Source organism: Lipotes vexillifer, unplaced genomic scaffold, assembly GCF_000442215.2.
Source record: "Lipotes vexillifer unplaced genomic scaffold, Lipotes_vexillifer_v1.1 scaffold689, whole genome shotgun sequence".
NCBI lineage: Eukaryota > Metazoa > Chordata > Mammalia > Artiodactyla > Lipotidae > Lipotes > Lipotes vexillifer.
The window spans coordinates 779,371-802,123 of NW_006772359.1; the positions used below are offsets into that span (position 1 = coordinate 779,371).

The 22,753-nt window shown below is 46.9% G+C and overlaps 1 protein-coding gene across 2 annotated transcripts in view; it reads right to left on the reverse strand.

Moving 5' to 3' along the window:
• Nucleotides 1-22,753, reverse strand: part of EVA1C (eva-1 homolog C) — an 86,729-nt gene that overhangs the window by 47,856 nt on the left and 16,120 nt on the right. For both annotated transcript variants that reach the window (XM_007447417.1, XM_007447416.1), the window contains exon 2: nucleotides 2,887-3,083. In XM_007447417.1, coding sequence (XP_007447479.1) covers nucleotides 2,887-3,083 — 197 coding nt within the window. The remainder of the gene's footprint in view (nucleotides 1-2,886; nucleotides 3,084-22,753) is intronic.

Genomic DNA, 22,753 nt, shown 5'->3' on the forward strand with positions numbered 1-22,753 from the left:
CTTTGTAGTATAGTCTGAAGTCAGGGAGCCTGATTCCTCCTAGAGTCTGTCATACAGAGTGAAGTAAGTCAGAAAGAGAAAAACAAATACCGTATGCTAACACATATATATGGAATCTAAGGAAAAAAAAAAAGTCATGAAGAACCTAGGGGTAAGACGGGAATAAAGACACAGACCTACTAGAGAATGGACTTGAGGATATGGGGAGGGGGAAGGGTAAGCTGTGACAAAGTGGGACAGTGGCATGGACATATATACACTACCAAACGTAAAATAGATAGCTAGCGGGAAGCAGCCGCATAGCACAGGGAGATCAGCTCGGTGCTTTGTGACCACCTAGAGGGGGGGGATGGGGGGCGGAGGGAGGGAGACGCAAGAGGGAAGAGATATGGGAACATATGTATATGTATAACTGATTCACTTTGTTATAAAGCAGAAACTAACACACCATTGTAAAGCAATTATGCTACAATTAAGATGTAAAAAAAAAAAAAAAAGCTGATTCCCACCCTCGCTAACCTCAAGGATGTGGGACCCACTTTTCCTAGTGGAGCAATTTTCTGGGTGGAATATGCAGGCTTTCTGTTGAGCATTTGGCTTAAAATTTTTCCTTCATAAAAATAAAAATAAAAAAAGCTTTCCTTCAAATCTCTCCCGACCTTTTCCAGGCAGATCACACCTTTGTGAGTGAGTCTGCTCTGTGGAAGCTAGGGGAACGCCCAATACTGGGTCGCAGATGGGCCAGCGTCACGCTGCTGCCCTTCCAGCTCACAAACGGATCAGGCCCTGCCGACGACAAACACAGAGGTCGTCCACACCAAGTACAGTAAAAATGTTCCCAAGAATCTACTTATTACTATGGAACTGAATTTAGTGCAGATTCACGAGCCTGTCTGAGTCGCCATGTTCTCATAGTGGCTCATGGAATATCTCCGTGAAGGATGCTGGCCCTACTAGGTATCCCCTGTCACCTCCGGGGCCCCGTGGATGTGCATAAAATCAGGAAAAATGCCCAGGGAAACCCCAAGGACCCCCAGATGATGGTGCATATTCCATGGCCGAGGGTATCGTGAAATAACTCAGCCCTTGGATGGCTCTTCGTGTTACAGCCATGGAATGGGAGCCAAGGGCAGAGCTCTTTCCAAACTGTATTCCAGCTGGAAATTGCAGAGAAGGGACTTCCTACAGCCATTTAGTCGTGGGCCAGATCAGGTGAGGTGCTCCTGTGTGGACATCAACCTGTTCTCTCCTACGTTAAGCAACTGCCCCCTGAGGAAGCACCTTGCCTCAGCTCCCAAACACAGGTTAAAAGACAAAGTAAAGGATCTCCTAGCGCGGGGGGATGTTTCTGGCAAACAAACCCTCCGCACAACATCAGAATTATGTTCACAAATTCTGACTTGACTGCCCGGTTATGGCAACATCCTCTTCCCTCAGGGATGCCTGGCAGAGGCAGGTGCCCGTGTTGGAGGACGAGGTGCCCGTGTTTTGGAACCACAGGATGCCAGGAGTTCATACGTTCACAAAGCAGGCACTGCCGCCCTGGTGGCACTGGCCATGTTCTTTTTATGTGCCTAGGAGGGCAGCAGAAAGCCTGGGTACCAGGGATAAGTGGGCAAGAGTGTTGGGGGGAGGAAAGGGAACATTCTCAAGGTACAGGGAAGGATTGGGGGTAGGGTGGGGCACACAAGTAAAGTAGCTGCTTGTCTCCAGAAGACACACGTTGTCTCTCCTCATGGTGTGGAAACCAGGGGATTCATTCAAACACATTCTTCTGGCTCCTCAGTTGGTGTCTTTACCAATCACATGACCACCCAGGTACTACAACGCTTAGCTTGGAAGCAATAAATAGTAGACAAAATAGAAAAATCCTTACATGATCATTTTATGTTTGCTTCTCCTCTTCCGGCCTTAGGGAGAGCTGCACAGCATTAGAGCTAATTCCATTTCTCCTCAGTCCTCCTAGGAAATTTACCATTACCCACATTTCCCACAACTGACAAAATCAAGCTGACATCTAATTTGCCACCTATCTGCTCTAACCACCGTGACTCCAATGGATTCATAGGGAACTTTGGAGGCATTAAAAAAATCCAAGGCCAAGTGACTCTATAATCTTAGCTAACTAGTTATAAATGTTGAGGGGCCTGGGAGAGCAGAATAGAGGTTGTTTGGATAATTTAAAGCCAGAATAGTCTAAAATCATCATTGTGATATTAGTTTTGACCTCCCCGTAGACCACATATTTCCCCAATGCCGACTGAAAAAAGAATGAGTCAGCCACCCCCAACCCCTAATTCCTGGTACTATCAAGGACGAACCAGCAGAAACTGCCCAAAATAGCTCCAAACAAGAATAACATGATTATCTACAACTGGAGAAGCAAAGCCATAAAAAAAAAAAAAAAAAAAAAAAAAAAAATAAGAAAGATAATTAGTGATATTCCCCTTCCTTGAGTGCATTCTCTAAGAATTTGATCATGACTTCTGATGTCTGCCTTGTGGTTTCCACTGAAGAATGCACAGCCTTTCCTCTCTCCCGGGGTACTGATAGGCCACGTAGGCCTGGAGGTTAAGCCCAACATGATGGTACTTTACTTTATTGCAGGGAGGAGTGTGCCTATGAATAACTTCGTTCTGCAAGCGTATTAAGGGAGCTCTCCAATAAGCAGGAATTCTATTTAGACTCGTTTGGTAAAGAATCCTTTTGAGAAGCAAAGACTAGCTCGCCTGCAAAATTCGTGATTTGCCTCCATTGAGATTTTCATGGAGCGGGTTTGCTTTGAGTACACTATAGAATCACAAGTATGTATACAGAGAGAGAGACAGAGAGGGAGAGAGAGAGAAACCCATTTTGTCATCTTAAACCATCTATGAAAGGCAATACCTGCAGTGTGGTGGGCGCCACACAGGTTAAGCTGTCTTCTCTCTGAGAGGCAGGCTGCTGCGCACTACACGTTTGGTAATCTTGCCCATAAAATGCCGATTGGACACTTATGGTCGAATGCCAAGGGCAGTGCAGATCCAGATGGTCCCCATCACAGGCATAGGCGGTGTGGTTTTGCAGGAGTTTGGTTAGGTAACCTGGAAAATATGCAGCCGGGTTACAAGAGGCCCAGGAGCTCACCACTCCTTCATGGATTTTGGGGCAGGAGGACCCCGGCTCCCCGGAGGGAGGAACTGGTCAGTGAGGAAGGTGTGGGCGGGGCCTCCTCAGCTGCTCCCTGGACAGGACACCAGACAGGCCGGGAGCTGGGGCGGAGGGAGCGGATGCTCGTTTTTCCGTCTGGGCCTGAAACCTTGGTCTGGAATGACCTGTTGCAAGCCTCCAAGGGCTCCTTCCCTCCAGGAAGCACTAAAGGACGGGCCAGGAGCCATGAAGTCCCGAAGCATCTCTATAAAGCAGGAAAAAATTGCGAGTAGGTGTCCCTTGGGCATGTAGATGCCTGTCCTGGGGGAGACTCGGGTTCTCTGATCTCCCACTAGCTGGGCCAGGCCTTCCTGGGGCGAGGGGATGCCGTTTTATTTTAGGAAACCACTCCTGGGCCTGCCTCAGTCCTGGAGAAGAAAACAAGGCAGGCCCCCTGCATGGGATAAGGGCCTTCTCTGAAGGGAAGGGAAGGGGAGGATGGTGGGGCTCTGTTATGGGTCAAATAGTGTCCCATCCCCCCAAATTCATGTTCACCCGGAACCTCAGAATGTGACCTTATCTGGCCATAGGGTCGTTGCAGACATAATTAGTTAAGATGAGGTCAGACTGGAGTAAGAAAGGCCCTTAATCCTGTATGACCTGTGTCCTGATGAGAAGAGAAGAGACACAGAGGGAAACAGCCATGTTTGTACAAGCCAAGAACACCAAGGATTGCTGGGAGCCACCAGGAGCTGGAAGAGGCGAGGAAAGACTCTTCCTTAGAAACTTCAGAGACAACACGGCCCTCCGGATGCCTTGATCTCAGGTTTCTGACCTCTGGAAGTCTGAGAGAATGTATTTCTGTTGTTTTCAGTCACTCAAGTTAGTGGTCATTTGTTACAGCAGCCCCGGCAAACTCATACAGGCTCCCGATCCCTGCGACTCCAGCTGGCTGGCTGAGCTGAGCAGGGCCTCAGGCTCGGAGGAGCGCTGGCGGCCTGGATGTTTTCTCAGGAAGGAAGAGGGAAGGTTCATCTGAAACAAAGATTCCTTTCCTCCTTCTCACACCTCACGAGGTCAGTCGCAAGGCGGCTGGGAGGGAAGCCAGGGACTTTCTGGAGAAGTGTGTGGGAGACGGTCTGGCAGCCTTCGGCCTCTGGGGGGGCAGGGGGAGAGTGTAGGAAGGCAGCCTTAGAGCTCCCCAGTTCCCACACGGCCAGGCCATGTTCCAGCTAGTCCTGCTTGGCTTTCAAAATCCTCTCCGGGCCGCAATGCTCTGCAAAAGGCACCCAGTCCAGCTCCCTGGGCTTCCCTGACAGTCAGAGAAAAGGGACTGAGATGCTCTGCCGTACAGTGGGCACACCAGCCAATCCACACCTGCCCACCTGAAGATGGAGACCGGGCGCCCTTGACAGCACACTGCATCCAGACTGTAGGTCTTTCACTGTGACTCCTTCTTTTTCTTCCCGCCCATGACAATCATCATAAGAAAGGCCAAGACACCAGCTACCCTGATTTAACTTTGCTTAGAGAAGCAAAGTCTAGCTTGAGCAGCAAAACTGCCATCAGGCAGCAGGCATGTGAGTCAAGGTCCTGCTTGGTGAAATGCTGTCACTCATAAGGTCACTCAAACCCCTCAGGGCACCAAGAGGGGCCAGGAAGAGGCCCCTTGGTGGTCCTAGGGCCCCAGGTCAGTGTCATCCTGTAGGATACACAGGTGAGCCCTGATTAAGCCATGATTTGATTTGTACAAGATCATTTGTGGGATCTCAGCATTATGAGCTGAGATGAGCCACACCAGGGAACTCACGGTGGCCCTTAGGCTGCCCCCAGGCCAGCACCCACCCTGAGGCTTCCCAGACTGGTACCCTCGTGCTTTAGCTTTGCCATTAAAACTTTCTTGTCCATCACACATCACTCATAGAGATGATCAGCTGACTGAAATGTTAAATTAATTCTGGGAGCATGACCTCAGCTTCATGCTTAAGGTCTGTTCAAAAGGCCATGTGTTACTCTGGCTAAATGAAGGTGATGATAAGGCCTTGGGGCAGGTGGAGCCACAAGACGGAAGGGGCCTGGGTCCTGGATTCACAGAGGGAATTGCTGCCTGCTCCACAGATTGTCACATGAGTGAGAAAGAAACTTCTGCTGTGTTCGGGCCATCACCTTTCTTCACCCTATTTGTCATGTACTCTGTACCCAGTAAACAAACTTGATGTCCGTGGGACCATTTACAGCAAAACACAACACGATGCAGCACAGTGGCCCGAGCCCCCCTGCATACCGTATTCACATTCTGAGTGATATTCTGGAGGCAGAAGCTCAATGCACAGAATTGACTAACTCCAGGTCTTTTAGGCCCTTCTGCACTTTGAGGGGGGAGGGGAGCCTCCTTCCGCGTACATCAGTCCTAACACTAATACAAGTTCAAAGAAGATATTTCCGCAGTGAAGCTTACTCTAGACGCGGTCCAATGCCTTCTTCGAAAACCTATGCCTAGGTCCAACAATGGAATATTATTCAGCACTAAATGAAATGAGCTATGAAGCCACAAAAGACACAGGGGAAACAAAAGCATATGACTAAGTGAAACAAGCCAATTTGAAAAGGCTCCATACTGTGTGATTCCAACTATATGGCGTTCAGGAAAAGGCGAAACTGTGGAGATGGTGAAAACATTAGTGGTGGCCAGAGGTCTGGGGGGAGAGAGGGATGAATAGGTGAAGCACAGGGGAATTTTAGGGCAATGAAACCATTCTGTCTGATACTATACTGGGGGATACATATCATGATACATTTGTCAAAACCCAAAGAATGTATAACATCAAGAGTGAACCCTAGTGTAAACTATGGACTCTGGGTGATAATCAGGTGTCAAAGCAGGTTCACTGATTGTAACAGATGCACTGCTGGTGTGGGATGATGACAGTAGGGAAGGCTGTGTGTGCGGGGTCGGGGGGGAAAGGGATATATGGGAAATCTCTGAACTTTCTGCTCAATTTTGCTGTGAACCTAAAACTTCTCAGAAAGAAAGTCTATTTAAAAGGGCAAAAATTTTAAAAACCACCTATGCCTCCCCAGGATAGCACGACCTTTGGGAAGAGAGGGGTTAGGTGACAGGGAGGGGACGTGACAGGGAGTGCGTGTGTGCTGGCAAAGCTTTGTTTCTTGACCTGAAGGGTGGATATGTGCTTTAGTTTGTGAAAGTTCACCCAGCTACGCACTTAGGATCTGTGTACTTTTTCATTGGTAGATAAATGTTTGTTTAAAAAACCTTTACCTGCAGTTTTGTGACCAATATTTACACTAATAAAGAAAGTCTAGATACTGTGGAGCCTGTGGCTGATTTATAGGGCATGGAGAGCCATGGAACCCCGTTTTCTGCAGCTGACCCCATCCCATCCGCACTAGATCCTCCTCCATAGTGACAGCAGGAAACCCTCATGAGGACAAGCCATTGGCCCGCCCACCTTATGGCCCCCATAGGTGCTTTCCATGCCCCATTCTGATTGGCCGACTATGTCAGAAGCTGCTAAGAGGTCCAAAGAAGGATAGTTAGAACTGCCCACTGCTTTCAGCAACATGGAGGGCATCAAGGACCATTTGGAGAGGCATTTGGGATGGTGAGTGGGGAACAGAAGCCTGTTTAGAAAAGGCTGAAAGGGAGTGGAAGTTAAGGAAATCTAAGATGGTTCACCTGGTAGACAGAATAATGCCTGCCACCGCAAATGTCCACAGGGACCAGTCCCCAGAACCTATAAATATGTTGCTTTACATTATAAAAGGGACTTGGCAGTTATAATTAAGTTAAAGATCTTGAGATGGCAAGATGATCCTGGCTGATCTGGGAGGGACCAGTATAATTCCAAGGGTCCTTGTACGAGGGAGGCAAGAAGGTCAAAGTCAGAAGAAGGAGGTGTGGCAACAGAACCAGAGGTTGGAATGGGGCAGCCATGAGCCAAAAAATGTAGGCAGTTTCTAGAAACTAGAAAAGACAAGGAAACAGATTGTGCCCTGAAGCCTCCAGAAGGAATGCAGGCCTGCCAACACCTTGATTTTAGACTTCTGACCTCCAGAACTGTAAGAGAATAAGCCTGTGCTGGGTAATCATTTGTTAAAGCAGCCACAGGAAACTAAGAGTTTATACAGATGACCCTTACAACTTGGTGAAGATAAGGAGAGAAATAAGGCTGTAGTCGTAAGAACTGATGTCCAGGGAGAGATTTTTAAATAATTATGATTGTTTTAAAGTTGGGAGAGGTCTATGCAGGTTTGTATGTATGTGTAAAAATATATGTACGTATGAGTCAGAGGTCGTATGTAAATTATATTCCTTACTGTAGATTAAGGTTCAAAACATTTGAAAGCGGGTGCTAGCAAGAGAGAGCTTGAAATGATGGACTGTGGGCTCCAAGCTAAATACAGGGAAGGAGATGATCACGGGAGGGGCCCAAGGGAACAGAGAGGTCCTGCTGAGATCCAGCAAGGTCAGAGTGGGGGCAAGCACACCAGCAAGCTGGAGAGGGAGGAACTCGTGCCCCAAATTTGTTTGAACAGATTTCAAGACGGAGCAGTTGCCGGTGACGAAGTGGCCACGGAGGAGTGTGCAAGAGGTCAGCAGAGGAGAGGTTCTTGGAAACGAGGATGCCAGGAGCTGAGAAGATGCCCTCTGGATCAGGCATCTCCCAAGATAAAGGTAGGAACTGGGGTGGAGCAAGAGCCTTCCACCAAGGTTGACCTTGAACAAAGGGCAGATGACAGATGACCCGCTCCCAGTCCAAAGCCCCTTCCAGCGTGCTACCCGGCTTCCCCAATGAACACGTGCACGCTTTCCAATGTGTTGTGTAGAGTCAACAAGTTACTTAGTGTCTCAGTCCATTCAGGCTGCTCTAACAAAACACCACAGACGGGTGGCTTATAAACAATGGAAATTCGTTTCTCACAGTTCTGGGGGCTGGAAGTCCAAGATCAAGGCACCAGCATGGTCAGGTTCTGCTGAGAGCCATCTTCCTGCTTCACAGCTGGCCTCTTCGCACTGTGTCCTCATATGGTGGAAAGGGCAGGGGAGCTCCGTCCGGGTCTCTTTTGTAAGAGATTAATGGGATTAGTGAATCCCATTCATGACGGCTCAACCCTCATGACGTCAGCACCTGCCAAAGGCCCTACCTCTTCCTTTTGGGAGTTAGGATTTCAATACATAAATTTAGTTGTACAGATACATTCAGACCACAGCATTTAGCTTCCCCACACCTTGGTTTCTTGGCTGGTTCAAATGGGATCTTTCTGTTTTTTGTTTAATCAACATACGGCCAATTTTATGTCATTTATGCCCTCACCAACTTTCAAATGGGATCCTTTTTAAAGATGTAGCTTTTTGTTCACACTTCTCTCTGGATCAAATGCCCCATCAGTCAAAAATGCTTTATGTGTTAATACTCTCTGCCAGCATTTTCACAGTCTAACTGTCTATTTGGGGGCAAATATTTACTACCCTGAAAGAAGGCAGAAGCACACACTCTGTTAAGAAATCACTCCTCAGGGGCTTCCCTGGTGGCGCAGTGGTTGAGAGTCCGCCTGCCGATGCAGGGGACGCGGGTTCGTGCCCGGGTCTGGGAAGATCCCACGTGCCGCGGAGCGGCTGGGCCCGTGAGCCATGGCCGCTGAGCCTGCGCGTCCGGAGCCTGTGCTCCGCAAACGGGAGAGGCCACAACAGTGAGAGGCCCACGTACCGCAAAAAAAAAAAAAAGAAAAAAAAGAAAAAAAAGAAATCACTCCTCAGAATCTGGCATGGCCTGTAAATGCTCTGTTGATCCCTGTTTAAACTGGGGGAGAGGAGGAGTGGGAGGGTATAGATGCTTCATCAGCTGCACACAGCGCAGAGGCCTTGGAACAGCTTCTGTTTAACTCCGGGATACTCTCTTCCCTGGTGAACCCTCCCCTGTGTATCAGCAGAAACTCCTGCGGCCACCCCCATGGCCCAAACCTTCCTCAAAGGCACATCCCGAGAGGCTTGGGTTGGGCAAATCTTAGAGTAATTTATTTATTTATTTATTTATTTTTTTGCGGTACGCGGGCCTCTTACCGCTGCGGCCTCTCCCGCTGCCGAGCACAGGCTCCGGACGCGCAGGCTCAGCGGCCATGGCTCACGGGCCCAGCCGCTCCGCGGCATGTGGGATCCTCCCGGACCGGGGCACGAACCCGCGTCCCCTGCATCGGCAGGCGGACTCTCAACCACTGCGCCACCAGGGAAACCCTTAGGGTAATGTAGATAAAGGCTTTTATGTTTCCCTGTTTCTAAAGGTTGGTGAAAAGTTCATGGGAAATGAACCCCTAAGAGGGGCAGAAGCTCTTCTCTGTCTTCAGAAAGATATCCTTGGGATCATAACCCCCATCACATTTACAAGGAAAACCCATTTATACACAAATAATCCAGGGACCACTGAAGGACCATAATGGAATTGACTGATTTTCAAAGAATAGGGATTCTTGAATCCCCATTCAAGAATGGGGAGGAGGTAAAGAGTTCTATGGGAGGAACAGGTATTGCGCAGGGAAAAAGAAGGGTCTATCCGAAATAAGCCTGGAATGTATGGGTTCAACCAAGGCAAACAGTGCTTGCCCTGCAGGACTCCACAGAGCCACAGAGAAGCCACTGTGCACTGGGGGCGTGAGGAGGGACATAGGAGGTAGAATCTCTCGCACATATTTGACCAGACCCCCCGGGTTTTTTTTTTGCATGTAGTATCTGAGGGTTACTGTTAAGCACATCATTCTGAAGGGAACGTTCACTGAGTCTGTAAAACACGGTCAGTGCTAAGAGCTGCATCTAACTTGGATGATTTCAGAAGGCATTTCAGAATCCCATACTGCTGAGGAATCCTTATCCTGAAACAGGGATGGACAGGGAAGAAGTGGGGGGAGCAGAGGATTAAAAGCCCTGAGACCAGGGTTCAGCCTGGGATTAAAGTGTGTGACTGTGACCATCACCTCTCAGAACTGATGTCCTCATGTTTCACTGTGAGGATCAAATGACATAATGGGCAGAGCATCTTCTATCAACCATAAACCCTTGCACAACACTAAGGTATTGCTATTATATGGTAAATCTTGAAGGACATGAACTTACTCATTGATGCAATGCAAATAACACCCCCAGTCACCCCTCTCTGCTCTGAGCACCAATGGTTAGACAGTCAACTCAGAGACGGTCAACTCAGAGACAAGCACACAGCCCAGTAGCTGCCATCGCGGTCCAGAAATGTCACTGCTGAGCTTGGAGGGAAAAGAAAATTTTTCTCCCTTCCTTTCTCCCTCCCTCCCTCTCCCTCCTTCCCTTCCTTCCTTCTTTCCTCCCTTCTCTTCTCTCTTTCCTTCTCTCTCTCTCTCGCTCCAGTTTTTAAATCAATAAGGTTTAAAAACTACTAATATTTAGAAGATGCCAAATGGGCTGCAAATTCTTCCTCTTTCTTTTCTGAAGGCAGAAGCCATCCACAAAAGTCCAAGTTTCCCAAGGGCTGAGGTTGCGGGAGTCACCCCGAGTGCAGGATGTAAGTACCTCAGTCCCCGGTCCCACATCCATGTGCTCAAGGCCCCTATCACCTGGGGCCAATTTCACAACCTTTCTTCTGGGAAGAGAATGGCATTCAATTGTACTGTTCTTGCTACCCCACACCCCCATTTTCTTAAAAGAAAGCAGCTCCCTCCAGTCGGTTAATGCTTTAGATAAGAGACCACACCCTTTTATTCACAAATACTCAAAGGTGTTTCTACATGTTTGAAGGTCTCTTCCAGAAAAGGGTATTTTTTCTTTTGTGTTTGTGAGTGTGTTTGGAAAACTGGCAAAGCTCGAGGAGGGGCAGCCCACGCGGCTTTAGAGCAATGAGTCAGTGAGTCTAAGGATGCAGGAAAGGCCCTACAATGGATAAAGGGCTCGAGACTGGGAACCACACACCCAAGAGCATTAAGATCAAAAAGTGTATTTAGACTTTAAGTCTCTTCTCTAGTCCCAGGTTTGGCATGAAAAAGTTGACTCTGGAGGTTAATTATGAGAAGAACTAGAGCCATTGGCCTGTTTCTTAGATGTCTGGGGGCGGGGGAATCACAATGACAGGGATGACCAAGGTAGCTGTGCTGCTCTTAAATGATGCATTCAGATCCTGGTCCCAAAACAAACCAGCCGAGGACAGAGGTAAAGTGAGAGTCTAGATGGGGCAGAGACAATACATTTCTTCCTCAGCCCATGGAGGAGCAGGTTTTCCAGGCCTCCTGACAATATAGTGGACCAGTGGAAAGTTCTGGCCAATGGAAAAAGGGCAGAAGTGATGCTTGCCTCCTGCAGGTCTGGCCCTTGAGACCCAGTGTGACGCTCTACTCCCTCTGTCTCCCCATCTGCTGTCACATGTGGAAGAGAGAAGGGACGAGGACAGATTCTGAGCACCCAGAAGATGGGGGAGGCACAAGACAGAAGCAACCTGGGCCCCTGAATGACCTCATGGAGCACAGCCTCATTATCCCAGCAAGATTTGGGAGTTGTTGGTTTCAGCAGCTAGCCTACCCTGACTAATACTCCAGCATTCTGTCAACGGGTACTTGTGTTAAGTAGGAAGCTGGTAGGTCTTTGAGGAGTACCAAAAACTTTCACCAAACACATCTCACTGATCTATGATGGTGTTGTTGACACCATTTCACATGACCTTCAATCCTCATTGGGATAATCCTTTCTTTGAGCTGAGACCTTGCTGCCATTGAATCACTAAGGAGATAAAAAGAATTAGAGGTCTCATTACTTAGCCTACTAGTCACCACTCTTCAAAATGCCACTGACTTTTTAAAACTTTAAAAAGCTGCATCAGCAAAAGAGGAAAGCATAGACTAAGTGGGCTTTTATGGAATGTTCACAGGTAGGCAAGTTTCCATGTCCTGATGAGTGTGGGAAGGGTTTGGGGCTGTGGGCAGACTGGTGTGGTGCCCCAAAGGGTGCTGGCCCAGGATACAAGTGCCAAAGCACAGATGTGGGGGCCACAGCTTATGATGCAGGGAATTCAGGCTTTGAAACCCCTCAGATCAGATGCTTTTCAGGCACATTAAATATAACCCCTTTAGATCTCAGTTTTCTCATCTGTAATATCAGAGACATACCTACTTTACAGAGTTGTTGTGCAGGCCGTAAAAGATAGCATAAGGTAGAGCAGCTTACACAGTGGCTCGGCATGTCAGTTTCATTCCTTAAGGACTGCATGAGTGTACTAAGAGGAAAAGAGACTGGGAGTCCAAGCTCTATGGAAAAGGGAGCCCCCAAACAAGCAAGGACAAGCAGCCCCAAATCCACTGCTTCCTAGCTTAGCCTTGGTTTGGATTCAGGATTAAGACATCTGGTAAAACAGTAGATGGTATTTGCTTTTACAGTCTATAAAAATGCCCCAAGGACAGGCTCATATTCATGATGGGGATTATACCATTAATCATTTGTCCCCAGGTTTGAGGGTGCCATGGAAGCATTTTTTACAGAAATGAGCACAACACTCCCCAAGAAGAACCAGCTGAGTGCAAATCTGGAAAAGTTTGCTGGCTTCTGATACGTTACTTTTGAACCTACAAATTCCAAAATCCAGTTTCTGATCCCTTTTTCTCAACAAACTCAAGCTATTCTCTTTGACAATAAAGCTGCTTGATTTTCTTAAAGCCAAATAAAAACACTATTTCTAAAGGCACAAAACCTGCAAAATTTTCCATGCCTGCCATTGTTTCAAGAGCATTTAAAGGAACCCCCAAGTGTATGTGATTAAAATACTTTCAAATTTCTGATCAACAATAATGGAAAAAATAACCCTGCAAGTTGGCTGCTAACATTTGACAAGAAAAGTGACAGCCGCCCGGCTCTTCTCTGTGACTTTTCTGCCTAAGGAATGAACATTTTTTCGTCTTTCATGAGTGCCACATGGCACCCAGGTCCCATTTTCCCACTTCCCCTGGGCTTTGAATTCTTGTATTTAACTCTGGTTTCTGACAATCACTTATCTTGTTAGTTTTTCTCCCAACATCTCCTTCTTTTCCCTTTCTGCACACTGACCCTCTGATTCACCAAACCCCATACTTTCCCCTATATATTCATATATATTAAGCGGATTTTTCTGTGTGGATGACCAGGTGTGTATTTATACGTATGAATCAGATCCTTGTGCCTGTCTAGGCATTTGTTTACACGTGTCAATCCATTATTTGGCTTTCGACTCATTCAAACAAAAAAATCTGAAGTCTTTATGAGATCAAGCCCCCTTCCACTACCTACCTGACCTCATCCTTATAACTCTCCCCCTCAGCTCCAGCCACAGTGATCTTGTTTCTCAGAAATGCCACACAGGGACTTCCCTGGTGGTGCAGTGGTTAAGAATCTGCCTGCCAATGCAGGGGACACGGGTTCGAGCCCTGGTCTGGGAAGATCCCACATGCCGCAGAGCAACTAAGCCCGTGTGCCACAACTACTGCACCTGAGCTCTAGAGCCCACGAGCCACAACTACTGAGCCTGCGTGCCACAACTACTGAAGCCCGCATGCCTAGCCCCATGCTCCACAACAAGAGAAGCCACTGCAATGAGAAGCCCGTGCACCGCAACGAAGAGTAGCCCCCACTTGGTGCAACTACAGAAAGCCCGAGCACAGCAACGAAGACCCAATGATGAAGACCCAATGCAGCCAAAAATAAATAAATTCATTCATTAAAAAAAAAAAAGCCACACATACTCCCACCTCAGGACCTTTGCTTTGGCTGTTCTGTTCACCAGAAAGCTTCTTCCTTCGAGTGTCTACTTTCTCCCTCCCTCCCTTCATTCTGACCTTTGTTCAAATGTAACCTTATCAGACAGGCTTTCCCTAGCTGCTCTGAAAAACATGCACTTCCTGCCCCACTACCCCTGATTCTGCTGTATTTCACTACATGGAGATACTGTCAGTTTCTCCTCTTCTGAATATAAGCAGGGATGTTGTTTTATTTATTGCTCTATCCCCAGAACCTAGAAAGAGTCTGACATATAGTAGGAAGGCAATGAATAGTTTTTAAATGATTAAGACTGGCAGAGAAAGAGCAGACCAGAAGTGAATGGGTGAGTAGTAGATTCTGATTAACCCTCATGGCACCAACATCACCCAGTATGTATAGATCTTGCGAGGTAATTGTACTGTCAATTTTTTCTTTTTATAAATTTATTTATTTATTTTTTATTTTTGGCTGAGTCGGGTCTTCATTGCTGCACGCAGGCTTTCTCTAGTTGTGGCGAGCGGGGGCTACTCTCCGTTGTGGTGCGTGGGCTTCTCATTGCAGTGGCTTCTCTCGTTGCGGAGCACGGGCTCTAGGTGTGAGGGCTTCGGTATCTGTGGCGCATGGGCTCAGTAGTTGCAGCTTGCAGGGTCTAGAGCTCAGGCTCAGTAGTTGTGGTGCACCAGCTTAGTTGCTCCGTGGCACGTGGGTTCTTCCCGGACCAGGGCTTGAACCCATGTCCCCTACATTGGCAGGCAGATTCCTAACCACTGCACCACCAGGGAAGCCCCCCATACCGTCAGTTTTTTAAACCTATATTCCTAATGCCTCAACATCCCCACAAACAGGCTGCGAGCATCCCGCCCAGGCAATCAGTTGCACTGGTGTGATAAGGCTGGTCCCTGCCACGTGCTCCCCTGACTATGACCCAGTGACATTCAAACACACCATTAGAACCCCTCATGACTTCTGCTACGTACTCCACCCTGAGCCCCAGTAAAGGTACTTGCCCATGGGTCCTCTCTCTTTCTCGGCTCCCTACCTGCTTGGCTGAGCTGCTCCCTGGGTGCTTCTCCCATATGGCACCCTGCCTGGTGTGCCACGCCTTCCTCCTATAGGACCTGTGAGTATAATCAATCCTTTAATTTCACATGCCTCTCTGAGTGTGATTTCCAATATGCTGTGTTGGTGTGATCCTTAAGGAGCCCAAGAGGAGGACTTTCTCCACCATTTACAACACAATACTATAATGTATATATATGTACATACATACATGTATTATATATATATGAGCATATGTATATAAACATATACAGAGAGAAAGAGAGAGAGAAAGATATGAATCAATTGATTACAAATTATTCTAAATGAGCTGTGTTGGACTTGAATTACCACCGTATGATTACACTCACTATTTTATGTTTGAACAGTCTGGTAGGAGCTCCTTTGTGCCTTTTCAACCAAAGATTTCACATCCTATAAAAATGAACACCTTATTCGGTAATCAGGTACCCACCCTAGAAAGTTATTCAGCCAACACCATCTGGATTAGAGCTGTTTAAAAGTAACTGGATCAATCCCCATTTGCCCGAAGCCTTTACACGGAATACTTTTTCTTTTCTTTGGGATGCAGAGTTAACCCCAAACTACAGAGCCACTTGGCGATTAAGGCAGGATGGAGGTGCATTTGATAACTTAATGCAACTTTTAATCCGCACTTAAAACTCCGATGTGAAATCTACACTTGATCTTTCCTGCCTTGGAATTGGCCAAATTAGTGGCTCTATCCCCACGGACAACAAAAGGCTCTCAGAAACACTCAGGGAAGCCGACCAACCAGAGGGCCCAACACAGCCCAACACATGGATGCGGGGGCAGAGAGGTGCTGCCTCTCCAAGGAGCCCCTGAAACAGCCTTTCAACTCCAGACTGTTAATTTCCCCGACAGCCCACGCTCAGGATGTGTAGGATGATCAAGGTGGCTTGATGCGCTCAAGGTAGAAAGACTTCAGGACATTGCAGTTATTCAGTTAACTGGAAAATTATATAGTGATTTCACTACTCATAATAATAAAACTTTTTCCTTAAAGATGATGACTGGTGAGCAGTGCTGTAAATCTCAGAAAGCTATTTGGAAGGTTAAAATGATTGGATTTAGGGGCAGGACAGACTTGCTGTACTTTTGACTAAACACGCTTTGTTCCCTAGGCAGTTAACAAAACCAGAGCAGGGAAGTTTCTAAAACTTGCCACAGATGTAAACTTCGTATCCAAGAGGCTGCGCTGAACAGGCCAGGTGACCTACTGTATCTGTTACAGCCTCCCCGTGGGTTTAACAGGATTTTGGGCCGGTCGTTACGCTGCCCCCTTCTTTGGTTTCACCTTAGAATTAGGGGAAGTAGCAGCATTTCTTCTTTTGTATTTTGCAGAAACAGGGGAGGCTGGCAAATGTAAAGAAATACGGGCGCCCGCACGGTAATCAGGCCGGCCTGGCCTTAATCATTATATTCATCCTTAATTGAGTCCCTGGCATGCTGGCCCCTGGTGTAAACCTTCTCCAGTGGACTCAGCTTCACTCAATGGCCCCAGGGACCCACACTTTCTTCATTCTCGTATGAGCTCTTTATTTACTTTTCTGTATCCTTCCCTGGCTGACACCTGTTACTTCTGACGGCCCTCAGCTTACACTTGCTATTCTGGGTCTGTTGCCTTCTTTTATACACAACTGTTTGGGTGACAGTTGAGCGATTACATCCCGTTATGTCTACTTTATTCACCACCGTGCTGGAGTCTTATTCAACCGATTGGCTTCTGGCCATCTTCTGGATGGCTAAGTAGAGGAAAATCCAACCCTGGTTCATTGGTACATACAGCTGACTCTCATGATAATTCGCAATGTTTCTTGCAAACTTGCCTACTGATATTTATTTGAAACCCCTAAAATCAATCCTCCCAGGGCTTTCCTAGCCATTCTTGGGAAAATTTGAGTCACCCAGTGTGCGTGGTCCCAGCCGTAGTGGAACCAGGTGACGCTCTGCCTTCTGGCTTCAGCTCTCATATGATAAACATGGGTCCTTTTCATAGTCTACCTAGTGCCAGGTATGTCACATTTTTGTGCTTTGTACTGGTGATTTTGCTGTGTCGAATAGCCCCAAGCACGGTGGTGCAGCGCTGTCTCATATTCTCAAGCGCAAGAAGCTGGGATGGGCCTTACGGAGAAAACACACGTGTTAGAGGGGCTGCGTCCAGGCACAAATCACAGTGCAGTTGGCCATGAGTTCAACATTAATGAATCAACAAAGGGTATTAAATAAGGTGTCTTTCATGGAAGCAACCTGAATGCCCATCAATAGAGGAATGGATAAAGAAGATGTGGTACATACATACAATGGAATATTACTCGGCCATGAAAAACAACAAAATAATGCCATTTGCAGTAACATGGATGGACCTAGAAATTGTCATACAGAATGAAGTCAGAGAAAGACAAATATCATATGATATCGCTTATATGTGGAGTCTAAAAAAAGGGTAAAAATGAACTTATCTGCAAAACAGAGTCACAGATGTAGAAAACAAACTTATGGTTACCACGGGGTAAGGGAGGGGAGGGATAAATCGGGAGACTGGGATCGACATATACCCACTAATATATATAAAATAGATAACTAATAAGGACCTACTGTATAGCACAGGGAACTCTTCTCAATACTCTGTAATGGCCCACATGGGAAAAGAAGCTAAAAAGAGTGGATACATGTATATGTATAACTGATTCACTTTGCTGTACACCTGAAACTAATGGAACATTGTAAGTCAACTATACTCCAATAAAAAGTTTTATAAAATAAGGTGTCATTAAGCAGAAACATGTATAAAATCAGGTTGTGCATTCTCATAGGAACAATGTCTCAATATTTGCTATTTCAGTGCTATACAGCAGGACTCTACAGAACATACCACCTCGAATAATGAGAACCCAGTGTATTTCTGTATTAAGGATAGAGTGGGATTTACACAGCCACAAAAGCGCTAGCCTTTGTAGGTAATTCAAACATGCAAAACTGGGACTGCCTTCAGAACAAGTCTCCATGTGGCAGAACTCGGTCTTTGCTTCAAAATATATATATAAGTATTCATTCTTCCTTTTTATAAAATGTTCAACCTTTAATAAAAGCCTTGTCGTCTCCTAGCTCATGAGGATACCCACGACAGCCCGCTGTGATGTCACGGAAGTATTCCACTTTCAGCGGCACAAAAGATCTCACACCCCACTGGTGATAGGGGCCAGGGTGAGTCCCTGCTCCGACTCTGGGCTTGGGTCTCTACTCTAGGTTCAAGGGCCCCTCATTACCCCCGCCTGAGTCCAGGATGCCGAATAAAGGAGGAACTGCTCACCACTTCTCTCTCTACACCTTGTCATAGTATTATGCTGAGTGATTTTAAATGCTGTGGTACAGGAGCACAGGGGGTGTCTGGTGGGCAGGGGGCAATAACAAGAGACATCTGACCCACCCGAGGAGGCGGCGAGGAGGGCTTCCAGGTAGGAGGTGATGCCTGAAGAAAGAGCAGGAGGTAACCAGGTGAAAATGAGCCTCAGGCAGCAGGGGCAGATGTGCAAAGGCTCAAAGGGAGCTAGACAGTTGGCGTGGCCAGTGCACCGGGTATGAAGTTAGGAGGGAAGGCGGCTGACGAAGTTAGCGAGGTCTTCCTACGGAGTTTGCATTTAACCTGAAGTCAGGTGGGAGCCACTGCAGGCTCGAAGGAAGGCAAGTGATGCTGGTCAGATTGGCAATTCCGAGAAATCCTGAATCCAGTGGCCTGTGTTAGATGGACTGCAGAGACCTATGAAGAAATTAGGGTGGCTGCAGTCCTCTGGGGGGCAAGGATGAAGGCTTGAGCTAAGACAGGGGCAGGGGGTCGGGGAGGGAGGGATGGAGATTAAGAGTCGACCTCGTGGGTCTATGCCCCGCGCTGGTGCACAGAGCAAGCCCCGCGCTCAGTAGAGCCCAGCTCTTGGTTTAATGCTCTGCTGTGACCACCATGAAACTCTTTAATAATTTAATCTTTGAACTTGTGTTTTGTAAACGAAGCCCCATAGGCCAACGGGGCATGTGCTCGAGCAGAGGAGACCCCCATAACCTAGATGGCCACTGTTGTTTCCCACCACGTTGCCATGCAGTGTTTGACATGCCACGAGCACAGAATTCTGGCAGAAGTGCGATCTGACCAGCAAAACTCAAAGTGAGCATCAGGAAAGCGTGTTAACATCTCCAACTGGGTAAGCAGAGATGCTGACAGCACTGAGAGGCCACACTCTCTGTTAGAATAGGAATCTGCTTTGAATGAGGAAGGATGGCAAGGGCATTGTAAGAAATAGGAGCAACCAAGAAACCCACCGTATCTTTTTTTACTTGTGTTTACATTAGCCAGATACTTATGCTGAAAATGATGACACAGGAGGAAAGGGAAAGACAGAGGAACCCACAGCTTCTTTTCCTCTCCATCATTCCTTACACATCAATAAGAGACAAGGTAGAGAGCAGTAGCGGAACGGCCAGTATATACACAAAATAAGAATGTATCATTTCTGTAATGCCATATACCCGCTCAACGCTCTTGTATTGGTATTTAAAACTAGCATAGCCTAATATGAAGATGATCAATAAAATCCATGCTAATAATTTAAAGTGTCCATTTTTTTCTCTTAGAACACTGAAGAGCCAATAAAAACCAGCGTGACAAGAAAACTTCGTATTTTAGTGCCTTAAACAGCTCTTTCCCCCTGATTTTTGAACAAGGGGGCCCCTATTTTCATTTGGCATTTGGGTCCTGATTATGCAGCTGGGTCCAGACTGAAATGACAGTGATTTAGCCCTAGAATCGGTGGGAACGAGGGATGGGGATGAGGGGCATAGGGACAAGGGAGACTTAGGGATGCCTCCCAGGTTTTGAACTGGTGATGCTGTCCTCTTGGGAAATCCAGCAACAAAAGCAGGGTTTGTGACTCTGTTCTGAGTACCCGTGGGGCGTTCCCAGAGGAGTGTCCAGAGTCAGAAGCTCCAGAGAGGGACCTGGGAGGAGGGAAACCAGGAAGTGATCGACACACAAGTGAAACTTGAGGGAACGGCTAGTGTGGGAAGAGCCGAGGGCAGGGACGCCGGGGAATGCAGACCTTCAAGAGGTAGAACAACAGAGAAGCCCCCTTAGAGGAGACCGAGAGGGAAGGAGGACGGGAGGGAGGAAGAGGTACAGGGCGGCTGTGAAGCAGAGGTGAGACGTAAGATGACAGCCAGAGGTGGATATTACAGGGTTGAGTAAAGCGGGGTTTTATCAGCTCAAGGGACCTTGAGCAAACTGCCCGACCCCTCTGAGCCTCAGACAGGCATCTATAAAATGAAGGTAACGATAATAACTCTTATCTCAGGGGACCGTTGTCAAGATTGACTGAGCTATTATATGCATGGTGCTCAGAACTCTGCTGTATTAATTTCCTGTGGCTTCTGTAACAAGGTACCACAAGTTCGGTGCCTTAGAAGAACAGAAATGCATTGCCTCACAGTTCTGGAGGCCGGAGGTCCAAAATCAAGGTGTCGACAGGGCCACGCTTCCTCCGAAGGCTCTAGGAAAGGCTGTGTTCCAGGCCACTCCCCTAGCTACGGTAGTCCCTTGACTTGTGGCAGCATAACTGTACTCTTCACATGGCCTTCTCCCTGTGGGTCTCTCTGTGTCCAAATTTCCCCTTTTTTAAGGACACCAGTCATATTGGATTAGGGGCCACTGTAATAACCTCATCTTAACCTGATTACTTCTATACAGACTCTATCTCCAAATAAGGTCACAGGTACCAGGTTAAGACTCCAATATCTTTTTTTGGGAGGGAACATCCAGAGTCAGCTGTGCATAAACATTCATCTTTATCATTATTATCTCCTTTAGTTGTTGTTTGGCTCAGCGGTAGGAGGAAGTGACCGAGGAACAGCGTGAGTTTGGGGAACTTAAATTTGTTGTGGCCACTATCTCCATGACAATGTGACGTTTCTCCAACAGCCCAGGTGAAGGTAAATATATGAAGTAAGGAGAGGGAACAAAGAAGAGGGAATGACACATTCTTATAATGAGCCAAAGACAGCCATGAGCAGAAATACCGACAGCAGTGCAGGAGGGAAACTGCTTGCTACTCAGGGGCCCTCGGGAGGCCTGGTATACCAGATGGACAGAAATAAACACCATCTCCTACTCCACCTCAGTCAATGCACTGTCCCCTACATGCACACACAAGGAAAACCAAGTTTTGATAATTTATTAAAACAAGTAATAGGCTTCATCTGTGGAATAAGAAGGTCTTCTGAGCCAGAAGCAAAATGGATGCATTCCATCAGTTGAAGTTCTAGCGCTCTTTGAAGTGGTAAAAACCACATCTGATCTGAAGATATGCAACAGATAATAAACAGGTTGAGTTACCGGAAGTGTCGAGCTGCTCATGATCTTAACAGGAATTATATCTGGGGCTAACCTGGAAGCTATCGATCTCAAACCAAAAGACAGATGGAGCTGCGAGGTGCACCAAAGCTTAGAAAGAGTGAGTTGCTCTGATTTAGATGGAGGATTAAAAAGGAACATTTCAGTCCTCACCAAAGCCACAGGTAAGCAGTCTCTCTTCTTGCCCCTCTCCCTAATCCGAAGCCCCTTCCAGGACAGATGCTGTCCTGTCACTTCATCCCAACGTCAGGAGCAACACTGGCAGTGCCTTTTCTGGACCCGTTCCCCTTGCCAAAGCTCCAGGTTCCAGAACCTTTTTATTCTTTCCCCTCTTCTGCTTTAAGACTTGCTTCTCCTGAGTTCAAGACCCTAACAGCTTTGCTAGATATATTGCTGCCTACAGTGACTCAATTTGTGTGAGGATGGCTGATGATGGCATCTGTCATCCAAAAGACACCTTCACCAAACATCAAAGTCACTTCAGAGTAACGGGGTGACCGACATCCCATTCCTCCCCATGCAATGCACAGAAAAGAACACAGCTTCATTGCTGTAACGTCCTGCCCAAATGCGTAAGAATAAAACATCAGCCAAATCCAAACTAAGGGACAGGCTATAAAATGACCATCTCATAATCTTCAAAAATGCCAACGTCATGAAAGATACAGACTGGGAGCCATTCTAGGTTGCAAGGAGACTAAAGAGACATGACAACTGAAAATACTGCATGAGCTGAGGTTTTCTTTCGCTCTAAAGCACATTATTGGGACAACTGGTGAAATCTGAATGAGGTCTGTAGATTAGAAAACAGTATTGTGGCAGGTTCATTTCCAGATTTTGATCATTGTTCTTGGTTATGTAAGAGACTGTCCTTCCTTGTTCTTAAGGAACACATGGGAGTACTTGGGAGTAAAGGACGTCTTACCTGCAACTTAGAAAAGAATAAGGTGAATGTGACAAAATGGAAACGTTTAAGGAATCTGGGTGAAGAGTATAAAGGAAGCCTTTGGACTAGGATTACAAATTTTCTGCGTCTGGAAAAATAATAATAAATATTTAATATTGAATAAATATATGAACAGATTTAAAAGTGTGCAATGCTTTCCAGCAAGTGCCAACCTTGACTGAATGTCAGAACCACCTCGGGAGATTTAAAAATATCAATGCCCAGGCCCCAGCCCAGAGATTCCTATTCAATTAGCCTGGGGAGGAGCTCCAGACATCAGTATATTTGAAAGCATCCCCAAGGTGATTCTAGCGTGAGCCCAGAGGAATAATAAACAGCCAGTTCAGCCCGTGGTGTTATCAGGGAAGGGGAGAGTTCTGGGCTGGGGTCTTTCTGAACCCCTCACATCTGCTCCATTTTTTTTTTTTTTTTTTTTTTTTTTTTC